General features: G+C 44.9%; 6 protein-coding genes across 6 annotated transcripts; 3 read left to right on the top strand and 3 right to left on the bottom strand.

Annotated features, from left to right (window-relative positions):
* Positions 1 to 499: 499 nt before the first annotated feature.
* ATNIH1004_011497 (T6SS phospholipase effector Tle1-like catalytic domain-containing protein) lies at positions 500 to 1,492 on the top strand (the record flags this gene model as incomplete). Its single annotated transcript, XM_033576059.1, has 1 exon — positions 500 to 1,492. One exon carries the CDS (start codon positions 500 to 502, stop codon positions 1,490 to 1,492), a length of 993 nt encoding a protein of 330 aa, XP_033421914.1.
* Positions 1,493 to 2,535: 1,043 nt separating this feature from the next.
* On the bottom strand, positions 2,536 to 3,594 carry ATNIH1004_011496 (uncharacterized protein; the record flags this gene model as incomplete). Its single annotated transcript, XM_033576058.1, has 1 exon — positions 2,536 to 3,594. The coding sequence occupies one exon, from the start codon at positions 3,592 to 3,594 to the stop codon at positions 2,536 to 2,538; it is 1,059 nt and encodes a 352-aa protein (XP_033421913.1).
* Positions 3,595 to 6,457: 2,863 nt separating this feature from the next.
* On the bottom strand, positions 6,458 to 8,387 carry ATNIH1004_011495 (cytochrome P450; the record flags this gene model as incomplete). Its single annotated transcript, XM_033576057.1, has 7 exons — positions 6,458 to 6,854; positions 6,928 to 7,199; positions 7,252 to 7,496; positions 7,552 to 7,703; positions 7,764 to 7,958; positions 8,011 to 8,140; positions 8,198 to 8,387. The coding sequence occupies 7 exons, from the start codon at positions 8,385 to 8,387 to the stop codon at positions 6,458 to 6,460; spliced, it is 1,581 nt and encodes a 526-aa protein (XP_033421912.1).
* A 3,659-nt stretch (positions 8,388 to 12,046) lies between these two features.
* Positions 12,047 to 15,616, top strand: PMC1_2 (plasma membrane calcium; the record flags this gene model as incomplete). Its single annotated transcript, XM_033576056.1, has 3 exons — positions 12,047 to 12,118; positions 12,169 to 14,906; positions 14,956 to 15,616. 3 exons carry the CDS (start codon positions 12,047 to 12,049, stop codon positions 15,614 to 15,616), a joined length of 3,471 nt encoding a protein of 1,156 aa, XP_033421911.1.
* Positions 15,617 to 16,998: 1,382 nt separating this feature from the next.
* On the top strand, positions 16,999 to 17,534 carry ATNIH1004_011493 (uncharacterized protein; the record flags this gene model as incomplete). The annotated part of the gene is made up of 2 exons (XM_033576055.1): positions 16,999 to 17,115; positions 17,205 to 17,534. 2 exons carry the CDS (start codon positions 16,999 to 17,001, stop codon positions 17,532 to 17,534), a joined length of 447 nt encoding a protein of 148 aa, XP_033421910.1.
* Positions 17,535 to 19,406: 1,872 nt separating this feature from the next.
* ATNIH1004_011492 (amidohydrolase family protein) lies at positions 19,407 to 20,796 on the bottom strand (the record flags this gene model as incomplete). The annotated part of the gene is made up of 2 exons (XM_033576054.1): positions 19,407 to 20,249; positions 20,332 to 20,796. 2 exons carry the CDS (start codon positions 20,794 to 20,796, stop codon positions 19,407 to 19,409), a joined length of 1,308 nt encoding a protein of 435 aa, XP_033421909.1.
* Between the last annotated feature and the right edge of the window lie 2,061 nt (positions 20,797 to 22,857).

Raw genomic sequence — 22,857 nt, 5'->3', positions numbered from 1 at the left:
TATTAATTGAACAAAAGCTTCCCCTCCCCAATCTGAGGCGAATCTGCGCTACTTCCATATCTATCTTGCATTGAGAGTGATATCAGTCGCTGGGCGAATGCTTGATCTAGCTGCATACAATGTCACAAAATAGTGGAAGTCTGCAAAAACGACTCATTGTTTGCTGCGATGGTTTCGATAGCCCAAAATCCCCAATCTATACTCATTTAATTAATTATTGTCCTAGGAACCTGGCAAGACTCTACGGCCGACTCAGCTCGTCCACCTACGAATGTAACGCGGTTTAGCAGAGCTCTAAGCCAGACAGCGATGGTTGAGCAAGATGGCCAGAAAAAAGCAATTCCGCAGATAGTGTACTATCAAAAAGGGGTTGGAACAAATTTAGGTGATAAATATTGGGGTGGTAAGCTCCTCGAATCTACTAAGTAGTTCTTTATCAGTACACTATAGACATATGCTTCCCTCACGGATCATTCTAGTTCATGGTCACTAATGAGTGATGGCTGCTACTGCAGGTGTTGCTGGCCTGGGAGTAAGCGCCAATGTCAGAGCAGCCTATGGCTTCCTGGCCAACAACTACGCAGAAGGCGACGAAATTTTTTTCTTTGGCTTTTCCCGCGGTGCATACACCGCACGTGCAGTCGCTGGGCTTGTCTGCCAATGGGGCCTCTTAACTCCACGAGGAATGGATAATTTTACCAATGTCTACCATGACTTTTACGAGGAACAAGTGGAAGATTACTCTAGAGAAAAGCGACAACGACTAGGGTTCCGCGATCCATTACCCACTTTTACAGTGAAGATTATCGGGGTATGGGATACAGTTGGGTTCCAAAAGGCCTGGCTGGGAAAAAAGTCTGGTGAGAAGTTGGAGTTGCGTAACACCATCCTGTCACCAAATGTCAAGTACGCCTTCCACGCATTGGCCCTTGATGAAGAAAGAACAGTCTATCAACCAATAGTGTGGCATATCCCACACAAGGTTGACGGGCAAGAGCTCCTGCAAATGTGGTTCTCTGGGGTTCATACAGATGTCGGTGGTGGCGGGGATGATCCTCATTTATCTAACATTCCACTGGCGTGGATGATAGCTCAGTGTACGAAACATGAACAACTGAGTTTTGATATTGACGAGTACCTCTTCGATATTCCTCCTGCTGACCAGGAGAGCGAGAATAGCCCATGGGCAACCAGCCTGGGCAAGACCAGCACTTCGAGTCTAGTCAGAATCCTACAAGGCATCTTGGGTGGTAAATCAAATCGTACTCCGCTTGCTTACAAACGCTCGGGTAGTAAACCCCATGTTACTGAAGAAATGATCCATAGTTCTATCAAAGACCGTAAATGGCCTTGCCCGCCATTGAAACGCCGGCAGGATGATGGTTATTGGATCTTGAAAGACAATAATAGGATTTCTGAGGCCCAAGCCCTGGGGAAGGAAATATACATGAAAGGGAGGATTAGAGCTGTTCACGTTGACGAAGAGGACTGAGTGTTCTCAACCACCCAGCCTGGAGTTTATATCGATACAACCATACCACATCACGAAGTTAACCAAGAGAAGGTCTTGACGTATGAGCTGTATGTAAGACAATTTGGAACATTCTTCCCTTCAACGATTTCCTTCTGTATGTAGACTATTCTATAGTTCCTACGGGTTCAGCCCCTGACAATAGATATTAGTAGAATTACTAATTATCTAAATGACCTTATTAGAAAAGAATAGACTAAATATTGCAGAAGGACTATCCACATCAGTATTAGAAGGAAGATAAATCTGAGGAGTATACTGGATCTGCTTAAGAGGTGTATATTAAATAGATTTTAAGCTATAATTCTCTTCAATTGCATCAAGCTTCAGCTTAGGCATTTTAAATAGCTTCCGAATGAACTAGATGGGTAGGAATGACTCCGTACGGAGTAGCCATATATTATTATTATTATACAAGTCGACGCGTGCTCTGATATATATGAAAAATAATGAGTCAGCGCTAGTATCCAATGAATTCAGATATAGAATATGCTAATGAAACGGCGCTAATTGTGGCATGTCTATGGATGAGGGATAACTCGTCGTGTACAGACATGGAGATCTACTCTAAAAGCCTCCTTGTTGAAACTCGGACGAAGTCGCCGGCGCGATTAATCTTTTATCTTGGTACTAGTAATAATCATAGGGACATTCTAGAGTATCGTTCAAGTAACTGATTGCAATATTTTAAATATGTAAGATCCTTTTACTAAACATTTGAAAGGAAAGAGAGCATCAGCAATTTGGGGCAGCATTTTCTCTTATTTTCAGTATCCGAACAACTCTAACACATGATTAGTTAACGTAGGGATTGACATATTAGATATAAATAATGATAAGTTCAACAAGCACTTTTAGTGCTGCTCTGGTTTATTTTCCCGGCCCTTTCTTGACAGCTGTATGTCCGCCTCTTGCCAGTTTTGGCTTCATTTTAGGTGCCGTGCAACGCCCGGAGTTTCAAGAAATGAGCCTAGTCAGCTAAAACCTTTCATGTTGGCTAAGTCCTAATGTGCAAAAACAATTGGTCGACCTTCCATCTTTCCCTCCTGAGAGTTATAACTCACGCCATCAACCTTCAACCCATGTTCATCAACAAGAGTGATAGTGTCACCATCGTTAGAAAGAGGTAAATTAGGCACTTCAAAGGCTCTGGTAGCCAGGGAGTTCAAGGCTGCATCGCGAGGAAGCTCTTGGGCTTGACCAGCTGAATTATGGAATTGCCACGATGACAGGGATACCTTGTGGTTTGTAAGGTTCGCGAGAGTAACTGATTTTCCCTTTTTGACATATGCCTCCTTGATTGCTACTGAATTCTCTGTGTGTTCTGTGGGTAATAATTCGCCCCAGGTCAATGGTGATATAGCGTGACCGCTACGATCATCGGTGTGCACAGCTTGTGATGCAAACGCGAGAAAAATCCCAGTCCATTTTCCAGAGTCTTTATAATGGATGAGAAGACCTCCATCATGGAAAACTCCATCATCATGACGGAAATTCTTTACGTTGCCCTGATTCATATGCACATTGTGAATTCCGTTTTTTGTACTGAAACAGGAACCGAACAAGTAAACCTCTGCATTCTTTTCAATTGATTGCTGTACTTCAGGCTCCAAGACATTAATAATATCGTTGTTTGGGCCTGGAATGTCATGAGGAAGAACACGACCGCTCTTAGCATCGAAGAGATCACTTCGGATATAGTCTATCCCTTCACCAGCCATACCCTCGAGAGGATGAAAGCCGAAATCCAGGTTGGCTAACTTTTCAACAATCGGGTGATTGACGACGTTATAATTCACCCAATAGACAAGTCGAGATTCTACCTTGTTCCCGGATTTGATGTTGATCGCCGCGCGGAAGAGCCCAGGAATTTCTTTCGGTCTGTTCTGGTTTCTTGGTTTGTTTTTGTGTTTCTGACGATACTTGCGGTCAAACTGTGGCTCCGTTCCTTTATTTTCATGGTAGTATAACGATAAGTGCGGGGATTTTGGGTCTTCAATAGAGTCTTCAACCTCGTAATGAACCGGCACCCCCTTCCAAACGCCGTAGTCGTCGACTGGCATTCTGTTTGTGAAATAAATGTAGTTCGAATATTCAATTAGTTTCAGTATTTTAATCTCATACGAGGCAATATAGGGATGGAGAGCAGGAATTAGATTATTTTTTTATCTGTGGCGGCCGGGGATTAAGGCGACGGGCGAGTTTCAGATGACATGATTCATGGCCATGTTTGGACACGTCCGTCGAGACTTCGAATCTCATGACTATTGCAAACTATCAAGCCTAGAACGTTCTGTTGCACTATCATTAGTTCACCGGAAATTCTATGAAATACCCTGAGCCGATCATGCTCTGTCTTGGGAAACTAAATATGTGACGTAGGTGTTGAGGGCAAAGTAATCCACTCCCAAAGCCTTGTGAGTGACTAGCAGTTCAATAGAGACCATATCATCCTAAAACTATATGCTACGTTACGTCAATCTCCCCCAGGTATGTTGCAAGTGCATCTCTGTCTTACTATACTTCTCGGACATGGAAATGATCAGTCCACAATTTCAACAGAGTTTCACGTACGATGCCGCCCAAGCCAGAAATTGAGTTTGACCCAAGCAGTAGCTTGGAGAAGCCGAGGGCCATCACAAAACTTTAAATTGCTGTCAGAAAATTTCACCATCGAACTGCCTAGACCGAACCAGCACCACGTGGAAGAGAACAATGTCACGAGGAGTTTGAAAATCTAACAGTGAAACGAACTGTGAATTAAAGCAGAGTTAAAGATCATCAAACTTTATTGCAACATTCCATCTAGACTTTAATGTTTCTACCTTCCATGTTCTGTCGACCTACTCTCGTTTACAGTCTCAATAGCAGTGATTATACTTAATTAGGAAGTTTGGTTGTGTCTGTAAATCGCTTCCCAAAGCAGTAGACTCATCCAAAAATGACTGTTACGATACAAATTATTCCTTCCATCCGAACAGAGAAATCTACCACCCAGCATCTCTAATTAATCTACGCATACCTTGCCTGAATGGCAATAAATATATACCAATATGTTTCAGAAGATTCGTGCCTTGGTACCCGTTTTAGATCAGTAGAATTATATTAACGAGATATTATTTTCATTTCTCTCTCACACACGCGCGCGCGCGCGAAACAAACGGCGAACGACATGACTGCTGAGAAAGACCCCACAACCCAGGGAAAGCATAATCGCCCGCCACTGTCCAAGTCGTTCCGATGGGATTCGTCAGTTTAGTTCTCCATAGACAGCGACAAGTCCAAATTAAATTCAAGGTTTGCACCCTTTGCTTTTTTGAGCTTGCATCGATGACCTTATCACTAATTCTCTAGATCTCAAAGACTGATCGCCTCGCTTACCTGGGCCTCCGAATAGAAACATTCAGATAAAGAGCGCAATGGCAATTTCGAATGGCACAACCTTCGCAAAAACCCTCCTAAGCGCTACACTGGAACATATCGCCCCGCCCATAGTGGGTTGCAATAGTCGCTGGTGTTGTTTTTCTGGGTATCATTGCTCCAATGTCTCCATCTAATGGCGGAGCACATATTAGTGCCTATACTACGGAGTATAGATATATAGTGTACTAGTTAATTATCTACTATTAAAGATACCAGACATTTCTTTTGCTGTTTAATGCCCGAATGCACATGAGATCTGTGTTTATAATACTGCATACTGATACAGACAACAACATTTGATCACCAGGTATTTTATATCAAGCCTAATAGCACTCTATCTAATATATAAAGCAGCACCCCTGAATTGGCGGGGAGGAAACACAATTATCGTGCCATTTTTCAATGGCGGGGCTTTCGTTTTATTCGGATATTTTTGAAGGATGTTTTTTAAGCGTTTGTCCGAAAGTAGGATAGACGGGACATCCAATGTTTCTTTATTTTTTTTTACAAGCAACGAACTTATATAAATTATTATGTATAACTATTAATTGTGAACCATGATTGCTACATACTATAAGTATTTACTGTCGCTAATATCCAGGAAGTCTGAAAGGAATGAGATGCGGTAGGAGTCTGGAAAATGACCTGCCATAAGATAGATAGATCCCAATCCACGCATAGCAACAACTAATCAGGATGAGCTGTCTTATCTTAGTAAACAAAGGTGCTCGATTCCATCAAGAATAGCTGGAAGTCCCAATTATAGCCGATCCTCGTGCGGGGATGACCCCCCGGATTTCTCTGCATCCTTGGCAGCTCTTCCTTCCGACAGATGCACGCCACAGACACGTTTTAATGTCTGTCTCCCACGCCAGTAGATGAGTGTCATACCATCCTTTCCAGTGTCTCATCTGTCAAAGCCGCTTTACCCGACATGAGAACCTCAAGCGACATCTGCATTCACGTTTTCAGAAAGGGGCCTCGCTTCCTTGAGACTTTTGCAATACAACGTTCTCACAGTTTATCTACGTCATCAACATATAAGATAACGCCTACAGGAGCTGAGACCAACAATAAGGATACCGCCATCCAGACAACGCGTTGATCATCAAGGAGATCTCGAGTAGAAAGGGAGCCTCTATTGCCGGCATGGAACAACGATGGCTTTCCCCAGCGGCATTCGGGTGACCAGCACTCCCTTGAGCACAACAACAGCCAGTGCCTATTGGAGCTCTCAGTATTCTTCATTTTCAAAAGTTTAAGACAAGATATTTAGATTCGAAGACAATACGCCCATTGAGTTGAAGAAAGAGGATGAAAGGTGCATTTCTTAATAACGCAATCCGTTGCATTTCGTATGACTCCGTATACCCACATATTATCCAATTTATATTGCATAGATCCACTATCCGCTGTCCATTGCAGTCTGTTGCTCGTAGTAACGTGTCAACGCTCAAAGTGACATCTACATAAACGAGACCTCAACAGCCCGACCACGAACGTCTAGCTCTGCAAGTTTCGAAGTTCCTCTGCCTGGCTTTTTTCCCATGGATGCTCCTTCTCCACCGACCGGATAATTCTCTCATGTTCCTCACTCCGAGGCTTAATGCTAACCTCAAAAGGCATAGGATGACTGATTGCCCCCGGCGAGAAATTTGGCTCGATACTCACTTTCTTTCCATCACGGACGACATGAGTGACATCAAAGACGGCCAAGCACCGCGCCACAGTTAGGAACACGTTCGAAACAGCAAGGTTGCGTCCGGGACAGACGCGACGGCCAAAACCAAAGGATAGGTATCGCGGATCAGGTTCAGCTGGGTGTTCCGGGCTCTCTATGAAGCGTTCAGGCTTGAAGACCGAAGGCTCTGGGTAGACAGCAGGGTCGTGCGTAAATGACCTGCTCACTCTATAAACAAGTGTTCTCAAGCCACGTGTATATGAAAGGAGAAAAGAAGCAAAAATTAACATACCAAACGTTCGGCAATATGAGCGAACCCCTGGGGATGAAATATCCCTCGCACATATCATCCTGAATTGACATATGTGCAGCGGCCATTGGTGCAACTGGATGCCAGCGTAAAAGCTCTTTCACCAGTGCATTGACATACGGTAGGTTGTCGCGGTCCTCATAATCTGGAAGGCGATCCGTTCCAACTATGCTATCGATCTCGGCTTGGGCTCGTTTCTGAGCTTCTGGGTACAGCATCATTGCAAGAAAGAAGGATGTTATTGTCGAGACAGTCTGTTGGGTTATCAGACCTGCCGCAGGAAAGTAAAGAGTAAATTTCACATACCGTGTCCGCTCCCCCAGCGTACATTGCTGCTGTGGACCACTTCATTACATTTTCCTCCTCTGAGCCGGCCTGGACCAAAGAGTCTGACAAGAGGCTTGAGAGAACTGATGGTTGAGCTCCATGCTGGAGCATCTGTTGCTTGACGAACAGATATGGCTTGGAGCTCATTTCAGTAACCGTCTCCTTATACGCCCGTGCTGTTCGTACAAACCCTGCTCCAGGACACCAAGCTGGCAAGTGCTTGACTTTAATTCCTTGTCAGTGAATGGGAACTAGAAAGGATCATCAAGTGGCTCATACGTATAGGAACAAGATCCACCATCCAAGTACCGGAGGGTATTGACTCCGCGAACTCTGCCATTGCCTTATCGGCGAGGTCGACCAGGGGATCACGAGAGTGTGGCTCGACAGTGTAGCCATATGTAATTTTCAATATAATTGCGCCCGCCTCCCTGGAATGGTATTAGTCATTTCATTACCTTGGGATGACCTTGGACGCGAAGTTCGCTTACTTTCGAATGTGGCGAATCAAATCTCCCGGTGAGTTACACACTCTCAGCAAAAACCGCCTCGATTCCACATCCTGGATGTTATCAAACCGCGAAACAGAGGCATTAGAACCGATTTGTTGCTGTAGAACCTTCCGAGTGAGTCGAAATCTCGGATCTGTGTATTGCTGCACGCTGATGAAATTCTCCCAGCCCGCCCTGATTAATTAGCCATTGATACTGTCCTTCGAAAGTCGTGGCAGCGACTCACATTTTAGCAAACTGCATCCTCGGACGAGAAGAGTGTACAGCCGATCGCTTTTCCAGGAGTTCGTTAGCGAGGCGGGCTTCATTCAAAATGACCAGCGTTTGGCCAAATACGGTAAGCGAGCTGATAGGGCCTTTTACTAAAGTCAGCAACTTTACTGTATAAGACTGAGCACTGCTAGGAAACATACCATAAAGAGCTTTATGCTTGTACCAGTGCATCCAGTCTTGGCAGTTGTGAGGTGGGAGATCATTTATGTTTCCAATGATAGGCATGGGGCGGGGCCCTGGAGGTAGAGGGGCAGGAGGTTGTCGGCTCCGCGTCAGAAGCCATTTGAACAGACATAGGACCACCAGGGCAAGGATAAACTTTGCAATCATCGTTGGATATTAAGTGCGGTATGGGAGGAGGACTAGTCAGTAGGCAGGTCGCTTATTTAGACTTTTAAGATAAAAACAGCGCGACTCTGAATTCTTATAACAGTAGATTTAATCGACAGGGATTATAATATTATATTATATAATATGAATCATACCTTGTGGAGTAAGGCCTTAGAGAAATGTGATACATTGTTCCAGCTACTTCGATGCAGTGACTTCAGGGCGCACGCCAATATCTCCAGGGATGGGAATCTTATATCCCCTGGATCGACTGTAAATGGAATTATAGATTAACTGACGGGGTTGGTAGACTCTTTTGCTTTGAAAGCGAGGAAATGGGCCATATTGTGGTGAAATTTCGAATACTTAAATCTACCCCACCTAGACCACCTACTAAGGTATTGGGATTGTATTAGAAGTTGCTACTCTTGGGCAGTTTGTCAAGAAGAATACATGCATTTACATACATTAGCGGGGTTGTTGGAGGTGAAGATAGTCAATAGGAAAGACATTATATATTAAATGGGACAGCTCTAAAAGTGCAATAGTATATTTATCCTTATTCCTATATTTACAGATGTTCCAAAAATATAGGAAAAGAGATGTAATATGGGCTTTTGGCTAATATTTAGGCCACTCAGGACTCCGGCATATTTTCTTATATGACGCTACGGAGTACTAATTTCCTGATCAGCACCTAAGTGGAACTAGCTACCTATCAATTCCTTAGTAACAGCTGATATAGGCCTGTGCCCAGACGTGCTTTTTATGCACTAGTTTGTCAATCTTCATAAATTAGACAAAAGATAGCATGACCCCACTATAAACCCACTGAGCATATTATATAATTGGTTATAGGGCTCTCGCACAGACAACACACCCCTCAGATGGTAGGCATCAGGAGATAGTATGATTCTGCTCAGTCTCAGCCTGCAGCCCAACCCCTCCGAAGAGAGGAGTCGACCGTCATTTTTACTATTTTCCTAAATTGAAATGCTATAAATTATGCTCTACATATTCGAAAACCCGAACAACCATAAGTGCTATCTACTATAGTGATTCTCTCCTAGTTACAAAGTTAGTTCCATATTTTTTAATTCTAGCTTGGATTCCACGGCCCGCCCCGCACTGACAGCTGGCTCTGCCCTTCCTCCGCTCCACACGATTTACGGAGTAGGATTCAGGGAAACCCCACCCTAAAAGAGTGCACGCGCGCAGAGCGGTACGTTACTGATAGTGTTAACGAAGATGATTGGCTTCCTTATGCATATGAATATCAGTTAGGTACCTTATGAGAAAGACAGACAATACATTATTTAGCAGGGCTCTCTGTCAAGTTTCAACCATGGAGGGGAAATGGTGTGATCTATAATATAGTCCAGACAAAACTACCGCATGCCACCTCCATGGGAATATATATCTCATTTAATAATCTCATCTATCCCAACCTCGCTGGAGTTGGTTTTGAACCTTAACAGTCTAGGATAATGTAGCCTTAGAATCCAAACTATAAAGTATCCTCCGAGGATATCTAGGGTATACACCTCGCAAATATCTATATCTGAAAGCTCTATTATATGACAAGAATTATTGTACATTTTACTATATATTAGCTATATACATTAGGGATTCACATTTAAGAGGAATATCCCTCATTACCTATATGCAAGCCATCACTTAATATTAGCATTTAGAATAGGCTTAGAAACTGTAGAGAATGACACCGAACATTTTACCAAACTTCAAGAACTTTTAGTTGCGATATAATACTAATTAAATCATTTGATTATCGTACAGGTGGCCTATGCTGCAGGGCGCAGCGAGAGTGACTACTAGAATCCGTGCGGATGAGCAGCTAGTGGATGACTAAAAGAGACAGTCCAGAACCAAAGAGATATTAGTCAACAAAATTCCATGTCCAAGCTATACCTACGTTCGGATTATATATTTTACACTAGCAATTTAAATGCTCAGTCGCTGTGGATCAGCATCTGCACATTTTATGCTTGTGGTTTAACACCCTGTACGATATCACACCACCAAATTTTAACCTATAATTCGTGTTCCTCGGAACCATTTAGAAGCATAGTTACTATGGAGAGTTTGATGGTTCGGAAAGTCCTTCTCCAACTTTTTCATCGTTCAAGCCCTCCCTAACCGTAGTGCACGAGACCCAAGAAGAGTGACCATAAGAGACTTGAAGTCGGAGATGCCATGACCAAGCCAAGAAGGCAGGCCGAATACACCACACCAAATTGACTGAATAGTAGTTAAAGAACAATTTTGTTCTTCTTCCGATACCATCTCTGAATTGACATGACAGAGATATTCGAGACAATGAGATACATTGCCAAGTGAGCATTCTTTGCTGACGATAAAATAGGCCAGGCGAAGTGTAAGGTCATGGTAGTTCTATCAGGTGCTAGAATACGTATGGGAAATGCTATAGGTGCTAATATGATAGAACCAACATTTGATAGCTCGCACTGAGCCCATCCTACGAAAATAGGAAATGTAGGGAATCAATACGAGTGAGCAAGATCGCCCCAACTTGGGTTCGATAAGAGCTCATCCACACATCCAAACAGTGCTCTGTATTGGCAGGGAAGGTAGATTAACTCTTGGGTGACTTGAGAAGAAGGCTACAATCTGGTACCCGATATATCGATTTTCTTGAGGCAACAGCAAAGAGGTATTACGTAGTAGGGAAGTTATAAGCAGCTGCAATATCACTGCTGTCCATGTTAATTCACGTGTGGAGATGTGTAGATCACTAAGCCACCATCCGTCTAGCAAAACGACCGAAACTGCCGGTATAATTGTCATTCATGGCTGAATCGCACTGTACATAGGCGAGGAGTGACCTAAAGAGGGAAATCTCGTAAACTGTTGAGATAACGTTTCTAAGGTCTTAATGTCAGCATCCAAAAACTAACAGACAGATCTCCACATAAATGGTCACTGTCTCTGGTCGGTCAACAAACAACTCAGCCTCGGCAGAATCATATTTCATTGGCATTGTGTCCATGCTCAAACTGATGGCAATGAAGCGGGACGCGTCAATTACAACCTCCAAAGGGTCATTGCTATTGTCTGCGGGAAATATTAAACCCTATCTTAGAGACCCACAATAGAAGTGGCGATGCAACTCTTGGAGTTTTACGGCACGGGCGACGTAAGCTCTTTACAAGTTCAAGACAGCGTCAGAGAGACGGTAGTGCTTTTATCAGCGGAAATACGCTACCGAGACATGGTCTTCATGCACTCCGTTACCCTGATACAGGGACTCCATTTCCATTGCAAAACGATCCCCACGACGTCTCACATTATGGGATGGATCCCCTGCAAACCACATGGCTATCATAATTACAATAAAAGATAGGCTCGTCGGTATTACCGGCCTCTTGGCTTCGCGTCCAGCGACGTTTGAGAGATCTTGGCACTCCGCTCATGGCTCTTGGGATGGACGGCTTTTCCGGTACAGACGTACCCAAGGGGGCTGTGCAGCGGCCACCACGGCGCTTTGTCCCGTGCAGGGGCTTTTTGCTCGTTTGGAAGGGTATTGGACTCTAGTACAAATTCAGAGGGGTTGGTTGTATCATTTCGTGATACTATTATTTATCCATATGAAGATGATTGTTTAATTCAGTCAAAGCAAAATGGTATCTGATGAGAGCTACCAACCACCTGCTGGCCAAGGTTCAATCCCTGAAATCACGGTTCAAGCTCCGGTAGGCTTATACTCTCTCTCGTCTTGTTCTTTGGGTCTGACAGCCTCCAGCAGCTAATCGTCCCCGCCCCTGGCTCAGATGGTCAAGATGAGACGATATCCTTAGGAGTATGCACACGACAGAGGTCATCCAGCAACCTAACAGCAGTCGATAGCCAATATACAGGTCGAGAACGGACCATGAGCGGCAGCACGATGGCACCCGGAAGCTCGCACCTAGAATTACCAGACGAGAAACGAAAGTGTTCCGTGAGCTCGGCATCCGGATCAAGTATATTCTCTACGAAAGAACAAGAGGACGCTCTTCGACCGGATCCAGGCAACGAGAAAGACTTCTATGTCGATAACAACCCGTTTGACTTTTCCCCAGGTCAACTCAATAAGCTGTTAAACCCGAAGTCCTTGTCTGCGTTTGTTGCCCTCGGTGGGCTTCCTGGATTAGTCAAGGGTCTGCATACCGATGCCACGTCAGGTCTCGGTGCTGATGAGACGACAATCTCTATCCACGATTCGTCAGCAGCGAGCCGGTTCTCGGAATTCTATGCTGATCGGATCCGCGTGTACAATAAGAACGTCCTTCCGGAGAAGAAAGCAACTCCGTTGTGGAAGTTGGTATGGATGGCATACAACGATAAGGTCCTACATCTCTTGACCGTGGCAGCTGCGATATCTCTAGCACTGGGGCTTTACGAAACCTTTGGAGTTCGTCATGAACTTGGTGAGCCCATGCCTGTGGATTGGATTGAGGGCTGCGCGATATTTATCGCTATCATTATAGTGGTTCTCGTTGGCTCGCTCAATGACTACCAAAAGGAGCGAGCCTTTGTCAGGTTGAATGCAAAGAAGGAGGATCGTGAGGTGACAGTTATTCGTTCTGGGAAAACAGTTCGAATCTCCGTGTACGATGTGCTCGTTGGTGATGTGCTGCACTTAGAACCCGGAGATATCATGCCGGCTGATGGAATTTTCATCGACGGCCACAATGTGAGATGCGACGAGTCTTCAGCTACTGGCGAGTCGGATCAGTTGAAAAAGACCGGTGCAGAACGCGTGATGGCTCTGTTAGAGCAGGGCCACAATAAACTTCAAGATATGGACCCTTTTATTATCTCCGGGAGTAAGATCCTTCAAGGTGTTGGGACATGTCTTGTCACTTCAGTCGGCGTGAACTCGAGCTATGGTAAGATTCTCATGGCAATGCGACAGGACATGGAGCCCACGCCTTTGCAAAAGAAACTCGACAAGTTAGCCGGAGCCATCGCAAAACTAGGTAGTAGTGCTGCTATTCTATTATTTTTTGTCCTGCTCTTCCGATTCCTTGGTACCTTGTCAAATAATCCTCGAAGCAGCGCGAAAAAGGCATCTCAGTTTACGGATATTTTGATTGTTGCTATCACGGTCATTGTCGTTGCTGTCCCAGAAGGCTTACCACTCGCTGTTACACTAGCACTTGCATTTGCCACTACTCGCATGGTCAAGCTTAACAATCTGGTTCGGGTGTTAAAGTCCTGTGAAACAATGGGAAACGCAACAACTGTATGCTCCGATAAAACGGGGACTTTGACTCAGAACCGAATGGCCGTGGTCACTGGAGTTTTTGGAGGCCAGAGATTTGACGACAAGAACGAGACGGGTACCGAGCAACGATCCAATTCGTTCGCAACGGAGATGACATGCGAGTATAAGCGCCTTCTGATTGAATCGATAGCCATCAACTCGACGGCATTCGAAGGCGAGGATAACGGGGTTGCCGGCTTCGTTGGCTCTAAGACCGAAACGGCTCTTTTAGGGTTCGCTCGCGACGTGCTTGGGATGAGATCGTTAGCGGAGGAACGCGCCAATGCGAAAGTGGTACAACTGATGCCTTTCGACTCGAGTCGCAAATGCATGGGTGTTGTCATGCGACTTCCTAACGGCACCCATCGGTTCCTTGTGAAGGGTGCCTCGGAAATCCTGCTTGGGTACAGCTCGGCTATCTGGAAGCCCTCTGGTGTTGAGTATCTCGATATACATGAGCGGCAACAGCTGGAAGACACCATTTTGACCTATGCAAAACAATCCCTCCGTACGCTTTCCTTGGTTTATCGAGATTTCTCCGTCTGGCCTCCACAGAATGGTATCTCTGCCGACGATCCCGCAGCGGTCGATCCCGGACTACTGCTCAAGGACATGGTTTTCCTAGGCGTGGTTGGCATACAAGACCCTATTCGTCCTGGCGTGCCCGAAGCTGTAGCCAAGTGTCATCATGCTGGCGTGACTGTTCGCATGGTCACCGGGGACAATATGGTCACAGCTAAAGCTATTGCAACCGACTGTGGGATCTACACCAACGGCGTGGTCATGGAAGGTCCTCATTTCCGTACCTTATCAGATGAACAATTTAACCAAATTCTGCCGAATCTTCAGGTCCTTGCACGGTCCTCACCAGAAGACAAACGGATCCTCGTTACCAAGCTGAGAGAAATGGGTGAGATTGTTGCCGTCACGGGTGATGGCACGAACGATGGCCCGGCGCTGAAGGCTGCCAACATTGGATTTTCGATGGGCATTGCCGGGACTGAGGTGGCAAAAGAGGCTTCAGCAATTGTGCTGATGGACGACAATTTTGCTTCTATATTGACGGCGTTGATGTGGGGACGAGCAGTGAACGATGCAGTACGCAAATTTCTGCAGTTCCAGATCACCGTCAATATTACTGCGGTGTTCCTGACCTTTATTTCGTCTGTCTCGGATTCGGAGATGAGATCTGTGTTGACGGCTGTTCAGCTGCTCTGGATCAACCTGATCATGTAAGATATTCCACTATATTTAATGTATGGCATTTACTAAACTCCACAGGGATTCATTAGCTGCCCTCGCCCTGGCAACGGACCCTCCGACAGAGCAAATCCTAGACCGCAAACCACCCAAAGGCGGCGCGCCTTTGATCTCCATCACGATGTGGAAAATGATCATTGGACAGGCCATATTCCAACTCACAGTGACCTTGATCCTCCACTTTGTCAAAGGGCCCGGATTTCTGGACTATCCTGATATCGAAAGACGATCTATCGTCTTCAACACATTCGTATGGATGCAAATCTTCAACGAATTCAACAACCGTCGACTCGACAACAAATTCAACATTTTCACCGGACTGCACCGCAACTACTTTTTTATCGTCATCAACTGTATCATGATCGGTTGTCAGATCCTGATTGCGTTTGTCGGGAAGACAGCCTTCAGCATTGTTCCTATCAATGGGGTGCAGTGGGTGATTTGTATTCTGGTAGCAGCGCTATCCTGGCCGTGGGCGATTTGTGTTCGCATATTTCCGGATAGATGGTTTGCCGCTGCAGCCAGGTTTTTGGGGAGGCCTGTTCTTTCTGCGTATCGACCTTTAAATCGAGGCATGAGTCGTCTGGGTGGAATGATTCGTTGGCGTCGAAATAAACAATCACAGGATATCAATGATGAGGCTGCTGCCGAGCCTGTTGCACACGATATGGAGAAGGTTTAGTTGAACACGAAGGTTGAAATAATAAAGACTATAAATGCTTAAAGTATATCAAATGAAGAATAAACGTAAGGTCACTGTCCATGTAAACTGCGCATTTTGCATGTAAATTAAAAGACCTCTGGCTTCTGTAAATCTGCCGAGCTCGGCTTCGCCGCCATATCCGTGCTCAGATATCAGATATGGTGAATTGCGTTGCGAGTCAAAAGTGACACTTTTTGAGCCAATTTCAATACTAAGTGCATGGCACGTACCCCGTAACGTGAGGCATTTTCCTTCCGGTTGACAGAAACAATATTCTTGACACAGTTCAACCAAAAATTAAGGCCAAAAAAACTGTCCGGCTTATCAAATTAAGGACCAAAAGCCTTCCGCTCACAGTAGGTTAGCTCAGACTCAACGACCTGCCAACCAATCGAAAACAGTCATAAGGAGATACCTCTTAAGCATCTGCAGTCGCTTATGCAGCCCCGTCAGCTTATAGACAGCCAACTGAGCGCCGCACGCGCCGTACTCTATATTGAGAGTCGTAGTTTGGGGAATCTCCGCGAACTGCCCAACGACGGCAAGGTTAGCGGTCGAAGACAGGATGACCTCGGGCCGATCGAGGGGGTTCCTTCGCATGATCGCCGATGTTGCTAGAGGGAGATAGCATGGGATAGTCGTGGTCCTCGGAGGAGACTGCCAACGGGGAAGTTGCAATGAGAGAGGTCTGCCATCATGATTTCTTTCCCTGTGCATTTGATCATTGGCTTGTCACCGGAGATTCCCACGCGGTCCAAACGCAATCCATATCCTCAGATAACATGGGTATCTGGTGGCTGGTTGGAACGGACGGGCTGATGTCACACGCTGATGATGAGTAGCCAGTTGCTGTCGGAGAAGGAAAGAAGTGCACCTGTCCCAGGTGCAACGTGGATCAGTGATAATGGTGGATGAATTCAGAGTCATGAAGGGTCACAGTGAACGTCACCATCATAGTCTTTTCGTTGTTGTAACTGTATTTTCCGGGGGAGCTGAAACTAAGGAACTTGTGTGCCAGATTGTGGAAAAGCTGCAGTCCTCAGGTACAAGCTTTTGTCCTGACACAACCTTGGGTGGCTCTGTATTTGACCCCAGTCGATGGCCGGAATTAGTGGAGTCAGCGGAAGCAATAACAATATTGTCGGTAACAATGTCCAGGGCTTTTACTTGTTTCTCATCCTGTTTAAGGACCTTGGATACAGCACTGAGGCCGCCTTGCGACTATTTTCCAGAAACCATTTGCAGGTCCATAACTCTCATACCAAATCGGAAGTCGACGGCTTCTCCTTTCAACCAGTTTAAATAATGAACTGATACAGAGTATACTGGGTTCGGCCCAGCGACCTCACGTTGTTCAGAGTATGAATATCCGCCAGGTGTTTGCGAAGACACCTCCGGAACTCAATGACACTGTGCGACGGCTGGAGCATAAAACTATTTCTATGAGCATCATAATCCTCGGTGTCTCGAACAACACGGTGACACTCACGTTGTGGACCAGAGAGCCCAGAAATTAGTCTTGAAAAAGGATTCTCGAAAAAAAATCCTCGATACTGCGTCTATCCAGGGCATATTCACTTTCTATCATGACCTTGATGAGCTCCAGACTATACGGCCCAGGAGAGACATCGGTATGATCAATCCTCTCCGGGAATTCAGGTCCCTGTTTCAGCAGCCCCGTTTTGGCGGCCGCAAGAGGCTTTGGGATCTCAGTGTCAAAATCCTGGATCTTCTGGAAGAGCGATTTGTCTGGGTCTTAGGAACTCGGAACAAGGGAGAGTATGCCCCTGCACTTGTCATAAAAGTATGGAAGGCATCCAGGGAGGATATAGACATCCTTCACATTTCCGCTGCGTTTTCTTTCTCCTCCGAATTCGCCATGTCGGTCCAGAATTGAATGTTGCGTCCTGGCATGTCCACATTCTTGATTAAATGGAAGGTGGCAGCGAGAGATGATATCCCCCTGCCATTAAGCCAGGCATAGTTGTTACTTGGGTTACGAGTAACTGTTCCAGTCTAGGGCAAATTGAGCGTTACAAGTCCGTGGATATTTTGACTAAATTAGTAAAGGGATCTCTACCATGAAAACAGAATCCTGAAGGACATCCAGGGACCATTCTTATAGGTCAACTAGTCCCCAACAAACTTATGTAGAACTGAATCCAAATGTCACAAATTCATTGTAAGTATCCAATCAGATTTCTTTAAGGTAGAGAGAGCTGTCATAATCCATCATAGTTAGGAATCGTCTGATGAAGCAACCGTTCAAAAAATATGCATATGAAAAGGTTTCTAGACCGCGGGAAAGCAGCCACTGTTTTAATACTCCATCACCCCCGCATTACCTCATCGGCCTTGGTTCCCAACCTATGCAAGAGGCGGAGTGACGACGGTCTTCTCCATAATTTGCGTATTCCATGGTTACAAAGTAAATAAGTAGATCATACAATTCTGGGGTATAGAGTTGGGGAAACCGGTTGGAAGGGCTTGACTCCCGATAGGTCGACATTTACACTGTTTAAGTAGTGCATCTGAAGTAGGGCAAATCCAATCATCCAAAAATAAAAAATGGAAATAAAAATAAAAAATCGCAAAAAAAATATATATATCTATATTTTAAAATTCACTATCTGCAACGTCCTATTAACAGAAATTACTCCGTATACCGCGGACAAGTGGAAAACCGAGGCAGAACATGTGGTCTATTAACAAGTTAGATCTATACTGCCACTGCTGCTGCGTGGTATCATCATAGGCGATGTTAGCTTGTGACTGACCCTTTTTGGTAGGTAAACATCAAATTAGAGGGAAGTTTATGAAGTTTCATTGCTATGCATCCTTAAACTTAGCGGATATGCATACAACCAAAAAGAATTTCAAGTGTAAAATTGAATCGATGAATATCAAAGCAACAGTGATCCCGATTCTTAGTTAGGATGCAGTGGATGTATTAGCAATCGCGGAGATCTTGTTGTCTTCATATCCATCTGTTTATTATTAGTATTGACTTTCTCCTTGTAGCTACGTGATAGTATACATGACACGACCACCAGCTATGCGATACATGGCTGAGTCCACTGGCTCTCGAGAGCGGAGCTGTTTGCTGTAGAGATATGCATTGCCAGCGATAACTGATAGGGTTTGCGGTGCCCTCCGCAAAGAGGCATCAGAGTGTAGGTTTTGTCCACTCAGCACGTACCATTTCGATATAAGTTAAAAGAGGTTTGACTTGATTTCTCGTTTTTGGGACAAGACAGTGGTTAAACAGCTTGTGCATATCACCCAAGGTCCTCATGGTAAGTCACATAACTGTCATTATAAGCGTATAATACTTCCGTGATAAGATTCTTCGCATTGGACTATAATACTAAGGCATTAAAGACAGAAATCTACAGTTTCTGAGGTGTTCAAAAGATTTGAATATGACTCGGTAGAGACGGTCATTAAGGAGAGTCTAGAACACTAACCAATTTTATATCACTATCATATATCTTTGTCTATTCGTGGGAAAACCATGCTTATATATAACTACATTATGGGCCTTTATTATCCACTATCCTATGTTCCAGACAACAATACAAAGTTAGCCAATCATTGTCAGAACATCTAAAAATTGATATATGGTGTAATGTTCATACCTGTATACTAATCTGGCTGTATATTGTGTTGTTTAGTAGAGTATTCAATTCCCCACTCAATTCCATGAAGGATCTACTTTATTGAAAGGAATATATATAGAAAGTACAAGAAGATAAATAATATATCATTATTAACCAGCTTTAAATCCCAGTTTCCATACTCCGACAATACCCTCTCCCTCCCAGAGACTCTGCAGCTTCTGCGTGACATCACCCCTCACGAGCACCAAATCCGCTCTCTTTCCCGGGGCGACGACACCACGGTCGTCAAACCCAAGCCGTTTCGCCGGCAAGTATGTTGCAGAACGCAGTGCCTCGGGGATAGTGAACCCACATTTCTGCACAAACAGCTCCAGTTCCATCCACAGACTCGCGCCCAGGGCGGTGCCAGCGAGACCGACGATCGAGTCAGTTCCAGCGAGGATATCGATACCCTCGACCTTCAGACGACGGATAGTCTCGTACGCATACTCAACGGTACATCTACTCGAGCCTGTGCCGAGGAAGTCTCTCTTGGTCTGCTTGCTGCTTGCGTCGATCAACCCTCGCGTGTGGGCGATGTCGGCGAATTTGTCTCGCAGGTCTTGGTTTTCACCTGACCCACTACTTAGTACCACAAATGTCGGAATAACGAATGCGTTCGTCTTATTGTACAGATCGATCACGCTCTGCGTCGGTGGCTGGTCCACGAATGTGTGTGCCAGCCCGTCCGTCCCGGCTTTTAGCACGAGCTCCGTGCCATCGAGGGATGTTGCGTGTGCAACAACGGTGAAATTTTCAGCATGAGCAGCTTTAACGATGGCTGTTTGGAGGGACAGAGATGCCGAGGGGATCGAATCTGTTGGTACCCCTAAAGAATGACAGTTCTCCTGCATCAGTTTGATGTAGTCCGCCCCGCGTGCCTTGTGGTCTTTTATGAATTCTTCTGCATTATCTTCCGTCACATTTGGCCAACTTTTGACGTACTCTTTGAGCTTTGTGAATGTTAGCCGGAGAGAGTAGAGAATGGTTGCAAAGAGTGTGGATGTCTGTTGAGAAAATAGGAAGGATACTGACCTCATCTGTAGGATTATGACCCAGCACAACTGGAATTGGCCATCCCCCTTTAATAGTCGCGCCAAGAAGGCTGGTCTTCAAATCGGACACGAACACTCGCCCGCTTCCAGCATGTGCCTGTTTAAGGTCATCGGCAATCTGAGCCCGTCGTCTCTCCACACATGCCGCGTCACAATGCATGTCGCATACAGTGGTGACTCCAGCCTTGATCGGTTGTTGCAGGATGATCTCCTCTGGGGCATCTGGGGGCAGTCCATGGTAAAAAGCGTGCATATGAGAATCTATCAATCCCGGGAGTAACGTATGGCCTCTCCCATCGATCACAGTGGCTCCTTCAGTAAATGGCGGCTTATCTCTGGAGACTGAGGTTATCTGGCCTGTTGAGGAGTCGAAGGTGACGGTGGCATCTTGGTGGACGGATTGGCCGTCGAATAATAGCACTGAGTGGATGATTGTAGAAACCATGTTGGCTAAGGGTGCAGATTATAAAATGGCAATCCACGATCAATTGTAGGCACGGCGATGTTCGTGCTGGTATAGATTGATGCTGAAAGTGATTGGAAGTAGTTTGACAACAAAAGGACAGGCAAATTGGGAGTGTTTAATATCCCGCGAGTTTACTGATTTGACAAAGAGGAATACTAATAGGCTTTGCTATTTATTGATGTGGAAATATATGGACCCGAGCGCCTAGCGCCTGGGCACACTGCGGGGTATTTTTCCTTGAGGATCAATAGAAAAAGAGGGGCGATCTTCAGATAACATTCGAGGTATCATAGATACTATCAAATACGGTCCTTAGTAGGCTACGTACATGTAGCTGATATAGTGTTCTTCTGCCCCCTTTCCCCTGAATCATAGTGATCGTGTTGAGATCGCTTCATTTATAATAGAGCAGCTTTATGTTGATTAGAAATTACATCAGGTTGTGGCGGGCCGCTTTTACAAATGAATCCGGGAATCCCGGATCTTCGGGCCACTTCCTGCATGCCACTGGGTACGCACCGAGTACTTATTCCATTGAGGTAGAATAGAAAGACCTACATGGCGTATGTACTCCAATATGAGTAGGGTCTGTTACGGCCTCATTCTCACTCTCATTCTGATTCTAGGTACATGTAAAGAAGCCAATTCAGCAAATACAGAACAATCGTCTGTACTATATACATTCTGCCAATAGAACCATCTACAGCACTGGTTTTAAACCAGAGACCTCTGCTCTCTGCTACTAGACTAAAATACTAATCTGTCTAGTAGATTTAATTTGTACGTATAATGTCTCTTAGCAGTCTATATATAGCAATGCATTATTCTCTAATAGATTATTATACCCACTTAGCAGACAAATCAGTATACGACTCTGTACATTCATTTTCATTTGTTATGGGTTATTTGCATTTATAGTCAATATCTCCACATAAATGCGAATGCGAATGCGAATACGAGGGATTTTTATTTGGGACATGATACAGCCTCATTCGCTCCTTCGTCCAAAACTTTTTTAACTTCATAGAAGATTACTTAAGTGTAGTATTTTTGACAGGTGTTTTATAGTCGCAGGGAAGCTCTAACCATATGCTTAGCCTCGCTATGCGGATTTATAAGTGCCTCATCTTGGTTCTAGCTGAGTGAGACGACCGGCAGTCTTGGCTATTGGTAATTTTTAAATGGTTCCGAGAATACCCAAAATCTAGGAGTCTCGTATTCAGGATCACTATGATACTAGGTTGCCATGGTTCATGTAAATATCCAATTTGGGAGTCCTAGGGATACCTGTAAGACTCGGATTACCTAGTTTCCAGGGAATCCATAACTCGAGAACTAACCCTCCATTACTATTGCGTCGCTTACAAGGTATCTTGTGCATTCTGCACTATCTCATACGTCCGATCAAATAGTTTTTTGTCCATTTTCCTTCATTTCCTTTACCACTGCCCTACCCCGAGGATATGTGAGCGTATGATGGCAAAGAAAATTCGAGTACGCAATACTGGACTTGTTGCTGAACGAACAGATAAATGTTACATTCTTCCAACAGAGATGTAGAAATTGGTGTACGTCGTAGAATTTCGTGACATCTAGACTGTCAACGAAACCACGGATATCTAGCTCCTCATTAATCGGAACAACATTCCTCTGTGCTTCAGAATGTTTCAAGAATTACTGCAGCCCTTCTATAGTGTGCTAATAATATCTTATTTCCTAGATAGGGTTCATTAGACCACAACCGCCAGAGTATTGGAACCAGTCATAAATATTGGGCGAATAAGTGCATCTTACAGCGAGCGGCCCGACGATGACCATTGTCCTGAGCCAGGGGAGTTAAACCCTGATACAGCTTTAAACTAAGATGACAGACCGCAAATATCGGTACTATGCAAATCCCGTGCCTGCAAACAGCCACTAAGGATGGGTCTATACTATATTGCTGACGGGAACTTCTACTGATCGTCCATGTTTTGCCAACAGTGTTTTAGCCTTGGCGCATGGATTTGAATACCTGAAGCATGTTCTAGAACAAATTTT

Source organism: Aspergillus tanneri (genome assembly GCF_003426965.1).
Source record: "Aspergillus tanneri strain NIH1004 chromosome Unknown AapTan_8_pilon_pilon_pilon, whole genome shotgun sequence".
Lineage (NCBI taxonomy): Eukaryota > Fungi > Ascomycota > Eurotiomycetes > Eurotiales > Aspergillaceae > Aspergillus > Aspergillus tanneri.
This window is presented reverse-complemented; position numbering and strand designations above follow the sequence as displayed.